The sequence below is a fragment of the Styela clava genome, chromosome 9, assembly GCF_964204865.1.
Source record: "Styela clava chromosome 9, kaStyClav1.hap1.2, whole genome shotgun sequence".
Taxonomy (NCBI): Eukaryota; Metazoa; Chordata; class Ascidiacea; order Stolidobranchia; family Styelidae; genus Styela; species Styela clava.
Genome location: NC_135258.1, coordinates 13649791 through 13665102, shown reverse-complemented (window position 1 = coordinate 13665102; position 15312 = coordinate 13649791). Strand labels below are relative to the sequence as shown.

Sequence of the window (15312 nt, the reverse complement as noted above, 5' to 3'; positions counted from 1 at the left end):
TTGAAAGTTTTGGGGGGGCCATGGCCCCTCTGCCCCCCCCCCCCTGGCTACGCCTATGGACACCAGGTCTTTTCTTGCATCACGCAGTGGTCGGTCATTTTTATTGCGCGGGTATGTTTAATAAAAAGTTATAAACACTATTAATCATCACCCATTGCGCAAAGCAATGTAAACGTATAGTACATTGCTTTACTTTTCGTTACATCAGAACGTGCTCGAGACACGTCGCTTTTGCGATTTGGACACGTGTTATTGTGATTGTGTTAAATACCCAAGCGGGAAAGTACGGAACGAGTTGTTGTGACGCGGAGTCCGAGCGAGTCTCTTGTAGTAAAATAGCAATACGACTAGCAGGGTTGCCATATTGGCTTTTTTAACGCCGAATTTTCCATTTTTGGCTTTTTTCAAACGCGTTTGGCGTCTGAATTTACGTTTGGCTTTTTGGCGTTTTTTTGGCTTTTTTCAAATCTATTCTAGTGTCTATTATTAGAATCATATGAAATACAATATTTAGTGTGTAACAACTGAACAATAGCCTATTACCTGTACTTAGCTATTTAACATTAGGATTTCCTGGAGAATCGATTTCGTTGTTTGTTACATTGACCCATAACCATGCCCAATAAGAAATAATTGCACTTTCTGCAGCTGCTCAGACACATGTTCAAGCTGGGTTGTAAACATTGCCTCATATTTATAGTTTTGCGTGCTATTTGTTAGTTTTACGTTCTGTTTCCAAAAAAATAGTTGTATAACTCAATTTTCATTATGCCTGATATGGTTTATGTGAGCTTTAGTTTAATTCTGCAATTGCAGTAACGATGTACATGTGATTAACTACGCTAAAATTACTGAATAAGATATCAGTGGTCCACCTATGAGCGGCAGGGGGTTAGATAATTTTTTAATAAAATTGATGGTTTATAAATTTTGAAAGTGAAAAAATTTTAAATAGTTGAGTACGATATAGGGAGAATTTTTTAAGGTATATCACAAGTTTAAGTAGAAACATGTAGGTATATTACATACTGACAGACTGAAGCGGCACCCTGTATTATATATATTGAATGGTAAAATAATGCTGTCCGCTCGATATTTATTTTTCTTTCTACAGTTGTATAGGAACTTTACTTTCTATTCGTGTGCCTCACTGAATGAACTAATGGCTCTATATCATCATCAGTACGTTGCCAAGGGCTTAAAATCTGACAAATCATGGGGCTTTTGTACTTAGTAAAATTGTTGGCTTTTTCTGGCTTTTTTTATGTCTTGATTTGGCTTTTTTTGATCGCTGGGGTCTGGCAACCCTGACGACTAGTCTGGTAGAAGGTGGACGGTTTGTGAGCAGCGGTTTTGTGAAATACGACATATATTTTGTATGGGTAATATTTTTCTTCACTTAACCGGAATTTAAACCATGCAATTGTATTCCGATTTTTATTTTAACCAAAACTGGAATTGGCATACAAATAATTTTAATTCACTTTTATACCTAGGCTATGGACCAAAAATACAAAAATGCAATTTCTGTATTGACACTGAAATTCAGTTTGGCACATAATGAGTAATTATTTTTTGTCTTAGAATGCTTTTAGAGTACCTGTATGGACAGTTGTGCTGACATCTACCTTAATCGCTGTGATAGTGTGTAGTAGAATCGAAGTGGATGTGGCTCGCCTACTGATATATCATCTTTCCTTATTCCTTTTTCTTTACTTAATAAATATGTAAATCCTAATCTATTTTATCAAAAATACATCATATATTTAAATATATCAAATCAGTAAATTTGACATTGGTTTTGTCATTTTGTGCATCTAAAATTGTAATAGACTACAGTTAAAATTTGGTTGATAAAAACAGAAAAATGAAAATTATGAGTTTAATCGATATCAAATATGAACGACTCTCCTTGCTCTGCCTTGTATGTTGTTTAAGTGTACCAGGAATATACAGTACAGGAGATGTGGAAAGTTCGGATGAATTTATTCCAACTAATGAATGGCAAGAAATAAAGCCAGGTAACCATTGTTCAGTTGTTCAGCTATACACAGATACATGTATTTTATTATTTGCTCATCCAAGAGGTGAAGCAAATTACTTTGATAATAGCAGAAGTAGCCTATAATATTTATTGCTTTCTCCGTTCAGGTATGCTGGATCAAAAGTCATGATGATGTATTTTGTAAATCAATATATTTATTATTTGGGTCTGATATAATATTGAAATTCAGCTTTATATTTGTGCTAACATAATTTAAATTTTTCTGTTTTAGGTCAAGCGATACCACCTGGTCTTCATGTGAAAATGGATTTACAAAAAGGTGGCAAGTGGGCAAAGTTAATGGATAGCGAAAGCAACACTAACACAGATATGAAATCTATAATAATAAAAGATGATCCCATAAAAAAAACACCAGATGCTGCTAAGTAAGTTCTTGAATTCAAAACCTTATCAATAATTTAAATATAATATACAAATTTCGAAAAATTATTATTAAGTTTTGTAAAAGTTGACATAATTCACGATTTCACTGCAAAGTGGCAAGTTGTACAAAGCTTAGGAGATATCTTTGATAAAAACCATAAAAACGTTTTTATGTTGTGTGATCGCAGATTGGGCTCATCGCAACATTTTAAAATTGATGAACTCAAATCTGCTTTGAAAAAAATGAAGAAGGAAAAGTTTGAGGAAACAACGGAAGAACAGGAAAAGGTACAATTCCAGATGGTATTGCTCCCTTGGTAGGGAATATTATGTTGGACCACCGAAATGTGAATTATCAAAGCCTATGGGTCCTGCCCCCACATAAAAATTGGCCTACGTGGGATTCAAATTATGGCTCCCTAAAGAGTAATCGTGACTTTTATAAGAATTATTTTTTCTGGTTTTCCTTATTTTAATTCTATTACAAGTTCGGGAACTGTCTGTATTAGCCAAGTGAATATACCCCTGGCCATAGGCTTCCGGACCTTTACACAACTTGATGTAAGGTAGGCGAACAAAATTAGTTACCTCCATATTGGTACACGCACTTCTGGAGCGCTTTTTTTCCTTCAATAATTCAAAAACGTTTATCATTATAGAAAATAAAAGAGAAATTTCGTTCAATGGATGAAATTATAACTGCATTTGATGAACTAAAACTAGGTAAAGAGACAGATTTTCAAGTAATGACAATGTTGTTGAATAAGTTTAAAGATGTGAATACTGCAAATGATGTTAAAGTTCTTGCACTGCAAGATTTGGAGTACTATGTACATCAGGTATGTGTTCAGTTCTTATATTAAGAAATTTTAGGAATGACTGTCCAATACATGCACTTAATGTTTATAATAATACATTATTTAACCTCTCAAAATACAGAATATTACACAGAGAAATGGAATGTTTTCTCTCCAGCTTATGTAGACTTATATGAAATGGGTAGGATGAGCAGAAGCCAGAAATGTATATTTTTTTTTTCAATTTTGAAGCTTTAACCCCATTATTTATTCATTTTCATTTATTTTCGGATCAGTATTTCTTCTCTAAAAGCATAGTTCATGAATAACAAGGAAAACATTTTCTCATTTTTCAGATTGATAATGCAGTTGATTTTATTCAACTTGACGGAATTTCCACAATGATCAGTGCATTGAATAATACAGACACAAATATAAGATTAGAGGCTGCTCATGTTATAGGATCTGCAGTTCAAAATAATCCAAAAGTACAAGTTAGAGTAAGATGATTTCAATTTATGCACTCATTTGTATTATACTTTTTTTGACTCCAATGATATGGGTATTATTTGGTATATTTCTGAAAAAGCTTTTCCATAATGGTGAAAAGATTCAGTTTAGAACACTGATATACCTTTTTATTTTTATCATTCAATGGTTTGGTTATAAAAGCAAAACTACCTATATTTCATAGTAGCAAATTATTATGTGGCATTTTGGGTAACAATACAAGAGAAATTTAGTGATTTTGGGAAATTTTATGTTTAAAATTATTTTCTGAGTTGTAATTAATAATATGCTATGTCAGCGTAAAATATTCAATCATATATTAGTTATGTTTACCATACTTTTGTTAATTTTCGTATAGCACTTAGCAAGTCGACGCGGCGCACTAGTTTGCCCCTATTGGGAATCACTATGTGATACAAGACAGATGATTGGTTTTTCAAATCTGTTTTTAGTTCCAAGTTCTCTCTAAAAATTTAAAGAAATTGAGAACTGAATACAGTAATATTCATAATCTCTTGTGTTATTCCATCGATGAATAATAGATCTTGAAATGAACCATAGATTTGATACTATAGCCTACCCTGTTGCAATTATTCATTTTTTTATTAAAGGCAATGGAGATTAGAGCTCTTCCGGCATTAGTTCGAATTGTCTCAGATACAAAGCAACCCGTGGCAGTTCGTAAGAGGTCTATATATGCATTGTCTTCTTTGATAAGAAATTTTCCTGCTGCTCAGTACATGTTTAAGAATGCGGGAGGCTTTACTGCCTTGAGGAATTGCTTTAATGAGGTAAATGTGTAATGATAATTGATGATCAATTTGACATGTCGCGCAATCGAGTCCATTTTATTAAAATATTGTGAAACTACTTGTCAGAATGGAAAAACAAGATTTATGTTTTTTCAATCTGTGATATGAGTATAGTCATGTTCAATGTTCCCTCTAATTTTTTGTAGTATGTGTGCGCAGAAATTTTGGTGTGTGCGCACTTTTTTGGAAATGACTAATATTTGTGCAAAAACCAATGAAGAAATTTTGGCGTTCTGACCGGGTAATAAGTGGGCCAACAACAAACTTTCTCAACCTGCCAACCGAGCACATTGTTACATTACATCGAAATACGTCTGTGCGCAGTAAATCTATGCATGTGCGCAACCTCTGAAAGCTGTGTGCGCGCGCACACGCGCACACCTTAGAGGGAACACTGGTCATGTTAACTGTCTAAGACAGGTAAGAGACAAAGGGGATATGCCAGGATCAACGTCTATTATAAAATATGTTTTATTGATTTAACTCAAAAATTTTCAGGAAACATTTTTATTATAAATAACAGTATAAAAATTTCATAATTTATGACTACAGCCTATACAAACTGTTATTACTTATAGATTTTAATCGGTAAGTATGTTGATAGGTATTTGTCTGTCTGTTAGATGCACGCGATATCTCACGAAAGCGAGATTGAATCTGCTCCAGATTTTGCATGTGCATTCATCATATGTCGGACCAGAAGCCTATTAATTTTGGATGAATTATGTCGTATAATTAGCGAGTTATTATTTAATTAGTGATGGGACACAAGGTATCACAGTGGAGTAAGAGCGCTGTTTTGGGGAATCCCCTAACGTTCGATGATAATTTTTCGGTCTCTGACCATATTCTCGTTTTTCTTTTGTCAAAATACCTAGTCTCAAAGTTTTACTGTTCACAGCAAATATTCTTTTTTATCCCAAATGGCAAAAATACAAAAAATAGCCTTTTTTCACAGGATGAAAAACTAAGATTAAAAGTGCTGTCTCTAATTAATGATTTGATTGTGGAAAGAAAGGATCAACATTTACTCAATAAGAACAAAGAAGAACTTATGAGACAATATAAATTGTGAGTATCCATAGAGATGACCAAATTTATTCTTAAAATGTATTTGGAAATTGTAATATCAGGTTAATTCAAAACCAACGTCTCCTTTTGGGATTACATTTATCTATGTAAATTGACCAACAATTTGAAGATATTTTTATTTCACATGCAGAGACACGTTATGGTACTGAAAACTACCCGTGATTTTGTTTTATTTTAATTGTGTCCGTTAAGCTGGTGGTTCCCAACCTTTACAGTAAATTTATCCCTTAGCGTATTTTGAATTTCTTCATCCGCCCTCACAATGCATAAAATTTGTTTCTGTTATTTGTTCAACCTTTATTTGATCCTTATCTTGCATTATGCGCAAGTAACACTCTAGTTTTTAAATAATTGATAATGTGCTCATAAATATGTATAAAATATTGCTAAATAACTGAACAATAGTAGTTAATAAACTATCTAAATATAAAGTAATATTCCCTACTCGAAAACTATAAAATTTCTCGCTGGGGAGGTATTCCTGCCGGTAAATGATGGTTAAACTGTTAAATGCAGCATACAACAAGCTGGACTGCTCTTTTCAGATTCTCTCTGTCATCTGCTATTAATGAAATGGGATTTTGTGAGAACATCATGTCAATGTTAAATACTGCACTACATGATGAAAGAGAAGTATTACTGAATGTGATGGGAAATGTACATGGTGTTTGCAAGCATGAAAATAATTATATTGATGCTGCTAAAAGCGCCCTGGAAGTTTTCAAGGTTTGTATGTTCGCATAGGTGAAATACACCATTTCTAGTAATTTGGGAATTTATATGAAACATGACTCGATTGGAAGATAGCTGAGTAAGTTAAATGTTTTACGACTCAACTTCAACAATTATGTTCATATAGGAACATTCACAATTCTCATGATATGATGAAATATCTGTTCTTTTTTTTGCAGGAGGAATATAAACAACTTTCAAAATCTGAAGAAGAACAAGGAGATAAAGACAGTTTTTATCATCAATTATATAAAAGTAGTAAAGATTTATTACAAATATTCGATAACGACGTTTCTATTTCTAAGCATAATGAATTATAACAAAGCAGTATGAGTTCGAAAGTCTCTCAGATTTTTTAACTTCGCACTTCTTTGAGCACAGCGTCATTCTGCTATTCTTCTATTTATGTTTTAGTGCCTTAATAATGACCACTTATGACATAAATTTTGCGATGGTTTTTTATATTATTGTTGCTCAGAACTTTTCTCGGAAATGACTTTTATGAACTATGTCATCTTTTCCGAGATATTCTATGTGTGCCTTGTCACTGTAATGTTTTGCTTTTCAACTTTTATGTCAATATTACAATAGGGATAATCCAGCGATTTTCAATCATTTTCTTGTCAAATATCTGTCTCCCATTAATAAAGCTAAAAGTCAAAACCCCTGTTCGTGAGCTTTTGGAATAATCACATCTGCATTACAAATGTCAATATGTTTACATGTCTCCAATATTCTTGCTGAATCTGACATCTAACAAAGTATGTGAGACTCGTAATATATCGGCATATTTATCAGTATCGCTAATCTTCATATCACAATAGATATTTTGAATTTTGCACATAAATGCAAATCACCATTCTGAATTTTTTTCTACTTATTATTCACTCAGAACATTTTTAAACTGATGAGGTTGGGAATCTTTGCACAATCGACTTCAAACATGAAAAGTAGATTTTGTCAATTCTAAGTTCTTGGGTTCGAGTTTATTTATTTTTCATTGTGTTCAATATAACTTGATACTGGGCCTGCAAATTTCTCAGCGAGTACCATATTTTTTGCTTCTTATTAGGATATCTTCACCATGTAACTGAAACCTTGAAAATTAAATGTTAGACTGTTTTTAAAGCATTAAGAAAATGTGCCTCTGATGCTTTCGCCATCATTATATCTTCAACATGTAACTGAAACCATGAAAAATCAAATGTTAGACTGTTTTTAAAGCATTACGAAAATGAACACCGGATGCTTTTGCCATAATTTTCGTGTCAGGATAAGAGTTAATAGTTTGTCTGGATATCAGGGCATCCACCCATATCAACTCGGCTAAATGAGTTAAGCGCATTTGTGAAACTGTTGCAAATACCGTTTTAGTGAAGTCTCTGGCGTCCTGGTGAGGTCTGTTATAAACGCATGGCCTCTAAACATCTTTGACCAGGGAAATAAAATACTCTTACTTATTTCGACGGACAGACGCGCCAACAATACTATCTTAGGTGGCCCGCTACCTCTCGTTTAGTTATCAAGCAGTTAAACAACTTTTTACCACCCCTAATAGATAGGGCAGGCATTTGGTGCATCCATTGAATTTATATTTTTTTCACATGGACAGATGTATCCTAGGCCAACAATGTTATGGCCATGTATCCTGCTTGTATGTTTTTTTAATGTGCAAAGACTATTACGTTTTAAGAGGAATAAACGCAAAATTCACCAATATGTTCGATATTGAAGGAAAGTTGTCTGAAAACTATACGAAACTGTGAATAAATTTAACGTGCACACGCACGTCTTGTCATCGTGCAAACTCGCAACCTCTCTCTCTTTATTTTATTTTTGCTCAAAATGCCAAGACCAGAAGAAGCTTTTCAACATTATGTCCAAAAATCAAGAATTTTATATTGAAGGGAATTTTTATTAAAGTTATCCCAGGGAGAGTGGAAAATGATAGGCAATCACATTGGCCAACCACAGCGCACATCTAGTTGATATTCAGTGACCTGCGCTAACTAATAAATTAAGATAATCTGAGAGGTCGTTCAGATTAAAAACACAAATGTATTATTGTATCGGTCTGTTATAAACGCATAGCCCCTAAACGTCTTTGGCCAAGGAAAAGATATACTCTTACTTATTTCGACGGACAGACGCGCCAACAATACTATCTTAGGTGGCCCGCTACCTCTCGTTTAGTTATCAATCAGTTAAACAGATTTAAACAAATTTTCACCACCCCTAATAGATAGGGCAGGCATTTGATGCATCCATTGAATGTATATTTTTTTCACAGAGGACAGATGTACCTTAGGCCAACAATGTTATGGCCATGTATCCTGCTTGTATGTTTAGTTATTTTTACTGTGCAAAGGCTGTTACGTTTTAAGAGAAATAAACGCAAAATTCACCAATATGTTCGATATTGAGGGAAAGTTGTCTGAAAACTATACGAAACAGTGAATAAATTTAACGTGCACACGCACATCTTGTCATCGATACAAACTCGCAACCTCTCGCTCTTAATTCTATTTTATTTTTCTTCGTCACCATGCCTCAAGTAAATCGAAACCGATGTATATTTTTTATAAATACACGATGTAAAATTTAGAATTTGCTAGAAGTTTTAAAATATTTGGTCACATGATGTCGTCATTGTTGCTGACGTCATCCGCCCATTCTCTTCCTTTTCGTCTGCGATTATCCCGTTCTCTGCAGGCTTCGCTGGGCAAGGCTCGTCATTTTGACGTCACCTTTGTTGTCATTGAGAGAAAACATTAGCGGTGCCGGCGAACGTTGTAAGCCGTAAGTCAGATGAATTAAACATAATTTTAATCCAATAATAGGATTTAAGTACTATATAGTATTTGCATCACTATTTAGATTTTGCGTTGTATGGTTTCATTTTTGACCGACAATTCTGTTGTGGGTTCCAGGTCTAGGTCGGCAAATCTGCAAGTACAGGAGTAGTCTTAACAAGTTAATTAAGCTAATTTGAAGATAAATCCCAGAATCCAGTTTCAATCATATCGATGTGAAATTTAGGAAATACTGAATTAAATTGCAAATACTAAGATAAAAGCCTCGAAAACAGCGTTAGTACAGTAGCAAATAATTGCATGCTGACATAGCGACAGAACTATGTAGGTATGTATCTACACTGCAGAACATAATATGAATCTGGGTTTGAAATTTGATAAACTAATGGAACAATTGAAAAAAAATTTATTGAACTTCTGGATTTTGTTGATGCTTCATATTTTAAACAAATAACAAAGCACCCGAACACCTTGGGATTGAATACTTTTATTGTTTAGTTGTTTTTTACATCTTCATAGCTGCATACAATAATACATTCGTGTTTTTAATCTGAACGACCTCTCAGATTATATTAATTTATTAGTTAGCGCAGGTCTGCAGGTCACTGAATATCAACTAGATGTGCGCTGTGGTTGGCCAATGTGATTAATTATCATTTTCTATTCTCCCTGGGATAACTTTAACAAAAATCCCATTCGATATAAAATTTTTGATTTTTGGGGATATTGTTGGAAAGCTTCTTCTGGTCTTGGCATTTTGAGCAAAATTCTAAGTGACTAAAAGTCTTTTTCTGATTGTTAAAAGCTGTAGGAAAATAGGAAACCTACCAAATTGAAATTCACTTTTCTGCATAACCAAATCAATTCTACCAGTGGTTTGTGTGTTTGCTTCATTGAGAATGATCCAATTTTAGAACAAAGTCTACATTCGAAAATACTATTCCCAGATAAATTTGGAATGAACGTTATTTGGTTTTGGTCAACTCTGGTAATGACAACATGTTTTTGTATTATTTCTACTATGATTTTTAAGTATGATTCCATATTAGCAGAATGTCAAAAAAAGCTAAAGTACGAAAATAATAGTGCCGTATGTAGAAGTAGGATTGCAACCCCAATCAAATAAGCAATTACATAGAATGCCAGTTTACTTATACGTATTACAAGCTCACAGAGGAAAGAAGGCTGATAAATAACTTAATCAATATGATGGAGTGTCTGATATTTTCAGTAGTCAACGACATATTCGCATCAGTTTTTTGTAAAATCAAGTATGAAATATTGTGAAATACGAAAAAAAAAAACTTTAATTGGAAGCAGTAAAATGTTTTTGTTTTGACTCATGTATCGCAGACATGATTTTGAGACTTATCAATTCTTCTCAAAACCCATTTTGTAGAACTGAACAAATTATTGTTTTCACAATGCATAAAGATGTACTGTATAGAAGATAGTATCAAGATCGAATTGGATGGAATGATTGTGTGGTTGGGAATGGCATAATTTGTGCAGACTGTCTCTAATTCATAGTTTAGGAATGTTTTAAATTCCCTGAATGCGATTATTCATCAAATCAATATCTCCCTATCAATAAAGCTCAAGCAAGCTTTGAGAAATGTGTGAATTTTAGTATATCAAAAGTAGTATCATTGATGTACAGAATGTATTTTCATAATTGTCATTTAACTGTTATGTAAATAATGTTTAGTTATATAAATTAGCTTTGCCTAGCTACGAGATGTCAAATAATGGAAGCGGTTTTGCATGGTCCTGAATCAAATCAAAAACTTTTTGAAGGCAATAAAATTCAACAATCTGCTGCTGAACAAGTTCAACTTCAAGCGTCTGTGACGGAGGCTAGATCGCAAATGGTTTCTTTCTCACAGCCTGAGAATAAATCTGAGCCTTCATCTAAAGTTCATAGTGTAATCACTGCAAACCCATCTTTAGCAGAAAACGAACAGGAAGGAAAAGCTTCTCTTAATCCTGCTGAAGGTGCAAAACGAAGAGAAGTCTTGTCCAGGCGTCCATCGTACAGGAGAATTTTAAACGACTTGTCTTCTACTGACGTTATACAACAGACTGAAAACATTGAACAACAAATTGTTAAAGTTGATAGCGAAAACGCGGGCTTAAAAATGCCAATTGTTAGTGAAGTTAAGCCATCTCAAAATCTTCTTTCTGATGATAATAGTGCCTTGTTCGATAACACTGACGATAATGATGCCAATTCGCCACAGATGATCCATGTACCTGCTGCTGATATTAACACAATTTCAAATTCAATTGGATCTTTACAAAACACAGCTGCGACATTGCAAAATACTGTTACAATACCAGGCATTCAAGGCTTCACAATGGCAAATCAGTCACCAATGCTTGCTGATAACAACCAGCCTAGTTCAATGTGGCTGCCTGGAAGTCACGTTGTTGTACAAACAGTTGGTGGAGGTATGCAGGCATTTCAAATTCAAGATAATGCATCATCTCCAGGAGCTGGCATGATGCAAACATCTAGAAATCTCATGCAAAATAACATCCAATCTCCGCAGCAAATGGCAGAAGATGCTTCTCGCAAGCGTGAAATGAGGTTGATGAAAAATCGAGATGCTGCAAAGGAATGTCGCAGGCGAAAGAAAGAATATGTAAAATGTCTGGAGACGAGAGTAGCAGTACTGGAACATCAGAACAAACAGCTAATTGATGAGTTAAAAACACTCAAGGAACTATATGTACATAAGCAAGTGGATACTGGTTAAATTTGATACAACCCTTCTAAAATTCTAAAAAGCACAATCATACTGTTGGGGGTTGGCAATGTAATATATTGTCAAGTATTTGCTCAACACATGGCCATTGATGATAGGAATATCCCTATCTACATATTCTAATATTCATTTTGAATAGTTTTAAATTGGCACATATTTTGATGTGTATGTGATGTATAACAAATTCATCCTTTTTTAAGTTTGTACCACACATTTTCTCAGGTCTTAATTTTGATTTCTGGTTGAAATAGAATCTCTCTGGTTTGAATATATAATGAGACTAAATTTGGTTTAGAATGGTAACTGATGTAGTGTCATCTTTTATATTTGGCAAATGCAGTTGGTAAAGGGAATTCTATTTTAATTGAATGGAAGAAAATGTCTAAGGTTTGATTTGGATTCTAAACTTTATGCTCTCATTCGTTAAGTGCCTGGTTTACCATTAGGCTTGCTTGAACTGTGCCTTAAATTTTAAATGGCTTTATTGATTGGTAATAGGACGTACAGATTTACCCGTTAAGGTGCGCTGTTTCTGTGGGTTACACTCAAGAATAATACTTCCTCAACTCCAGGATTGATTTCAGAATTCATTTTTGTTTGTTGCTGAATTTTATATCAGCAAGTTTATCAATTTCGACTTCAATTTTTAAAATGAAGCAGATGGAAAACATTTGCACACCTATTTACTGCCTTACTGATGCATTTCACCTGCTTTTCATGCCAGCTATTTTTTTCTAATTGGTGTATGCATATATAAGAGGCACACTGTTAAATTCATTTATTGGATGACTTGCATGAAGAGTATAATTTGCTAAAAAAATCTCTATCAGTTACATGCCTTTTCTCGAACTTCAAAACCAAAGTTGTCAGCAAATCAATTTCATGACATGGAAACTTTTTGAGGTCTGTATTTTATTAATGGACATCCATATATATAATAGCATATTGACTGCATTCATTTACATGATACTAAGCTTTTTTAAATTCACTTGCCAAAACTGCTTCTGGTTTATATTTAGAGATGACAAAAAGTAACAATTTATGAAGTATCTGATTTCAAAATTATTCTCCAGAAAGTTATTGCTTCAGATAATAATATTCTGCACAAAATGAGCAACTAATGCAAGCTGATCTTTGTTACAGTGCAATTAACATTACGCTGATTGCTGATGACTTATTGATTAACTCCATTTTCCAGATTGGTTTTGCCACATAAAAATTATTATTTGGTTACTTGTATGATTCGTTTATATTATTTGTCTGATCACAATTTAACGATTTTTTCAAAGAGCACAGCTCTACAACCTTTAAAATATTAGTTAACACATTCAGTTTAAAATGAACTAATTGAACTTTGATGTGATTGAATGGCCTTGCTGGTTTGGTATCACAATACATTTTTACTCCTTCCAAATGATTATCCACGATGCATGTCAGATTTTACATGTTAAATTTTGAGTATCAAAGTTAGTATGTATGTAGTCAAAGACACTTTCCGCTATGTTAAGTTTTATGTATATTTTACATATTTTTATCATTTTCTGGGGATCTCAAGTTTAAAGTTATAACTTAGGTTTACGCGTCGAATTCTTTGTTTAGTTTTGTTGTGAATTGGTTTTATTTATGAATTTTAATTTCAATTTTGACTTCTTTTTCAAATTTAATTATTTTTTCATGTAAACGGTTCCTGTTGCGTTGAAGCATTATTATAAGCATTCAGGAATTAAATATAATCAATTGATGCTGTTAAAAAAATTGTTAATGTGTTGACTGCAAATTTATTTTGAGTAAACTTGTTTTCTTGGTCTATGATTAAGTTTTTGGATTTATTTGTCTCTGATCAGTCGCACAATTCAAGTTGATCAACTTTATTTTTTAAAAGTGACATATGGAAGTATTCTAACTTCAAATTTAAGAATGGATATTACTCCGACATAACACAGTAAACTGTTAATAATGCAGTGATGCTTTCTGGCTACTAGGTGTGATTAGTTTGTAACTGTTTTAAAATTGTTTCGTTTAATGCTTAAAAATATCCATAAATATTTTGTTTATACAAATAACTTTTTATTGCTTTTCGTGACAGAGGGTATTTGTTCATATTTGAGGCAACTTGGCATCAAACTTCTATTAATTTAGAAGGTAGTTGTCGTCGATTAAAGACTGATCTGAATTTTCAGTCAGATAATTAAACACGCAGCCAAGGCGCAGAAGGATTGAATGAGTTCCACGAAGTTCAAAGTGCTTCTCTGCATTGGGTTGCCGTTTTCGTAGGGACGTCCCCTATTTCGTGCGCAACGTTGTCTAGATAGTTCAAAGCCTGCTACAAACGTGCGCTCCACATCCGGATTTTGAAGCGGCGCAACACGGCGTGCTCTGCATAATCGATCAACACTTCGCACGAAAAAATGTTTATATCAGGGGTCGGCAAACTTTTGTCGTTCGCGGGCCAAAATTAAAGGTTGCAAGTCCTTGGCACGCCGCAGATATTTTTAGAAAGTTAAAAACAGAGGAAATGGCCAATGAATCACATTTTTTTACACAGGTTTCAGCACTGCGCGAGGACTGATCATATGAATATTTTCTGCGTCATTAAACCATTTGCACTCAGCATTAACTTTTTTATGTTTTGTTGCCATTTGTCTAATTATAATCAATTATAGGCTCATTAAACGAGTGATTGTGAATTATATACTTGTTAGGTTATAATATGATTTAGTGTCTCAAAACAAATTCTGTCAGGTAAAGAATATAGTCTTCAATATAGCTGTTTTGTTACGGCCCGCGAGCCGTAGTTTGCCGACCCCTCGTTTATTTGTACAATAGATGATAAAAGGATAATGTCTTTCTCTCGGATTCTAGTAAGGCATACGGGTTTGGATTATCAATGGTGCGCGCGCGATTTTTATGCCTTTGTAATTAAGAGACAATGAACCATTCCGTATATACGTTTGCTCAGTAATTTGCGTTTGCTTACAATAGGGTGATTACGTCATTGGATGACCGACGTGACGTAATTCCCGTCAGGTTTAGGAAATAAACATATGCATTTGCCAAATTGAGTGTCCGGTAATTACCAATAACAGTTTATCGACCCGATCAATCGGAGAATAAATGCCCATATCGCAACTTAAACAGATGATGAATCTTCACCTCTCGCCATACTCAAACTGTTATTATAATGCGCGATTTTCACGGTTGGAATATCGAGACATGAATCGCCGCGACAGGATGTCAGTAGGGATTTTCGAATCCTGGAGCCGCACGATGGTCTGAGGCTTATATTTCTTTGTACAACCATCAATGTAAATTAAAACGAGAATAAGAATTATAACACCAACTGCCAATCTCAGACACACA

General features: G+C 33.9%; 2 protein-coding genes across 2 annotated transcripts; both read left to right on the top strand.

Annotated features, from left to right (window-relative positions):
• Positions 1–1750: 1750 nt before the first annotated feature.
• LOC120339936 (nucleotide exchange factor SIL1-like) lies at positions 1751–8088 on the top strand. Its single transcript, XM_039408176.2, has 9 exons — positions 1751–2021; positions 2277–2430; positions 2617–2716; positions 3088–3267; positions 3582–3725; positions 4347–4526; positions 5506–5618; positions 6185–6365; positions 6551–8088. Exons 1-9 carry the CDS (start codon positions 1868–1870, stop codon positions 6689–6691), a joined length of 1347 nt encoding a protein of 448 aa, XP_039264110.2. The 5' UTR covers positions 1751–1867; the 3' UTR covers positions 6692–8088.
• Positions 8089–9886: 1798 nt separating this feature from the next.
• On the top strand, positions 9887–14015 carry LOC120339937 (cyclic AMP-dependent transcription factor ATF-1-like). The gene has a single exon (XM_039408177.2). The coding sequence runs from the start codon at positions 10933–10935 to the stop codon at positions 11941–11943; it is 1011 nt and encodes a 336-aa protein (XP_039264111.2). The 5' UTR covers positions 9887–10932; the 3' UTR covers positions 11944–14015.
• The last annotated feature ends 1297 nt before the right edge of the window (positions 14016–15312 follow it).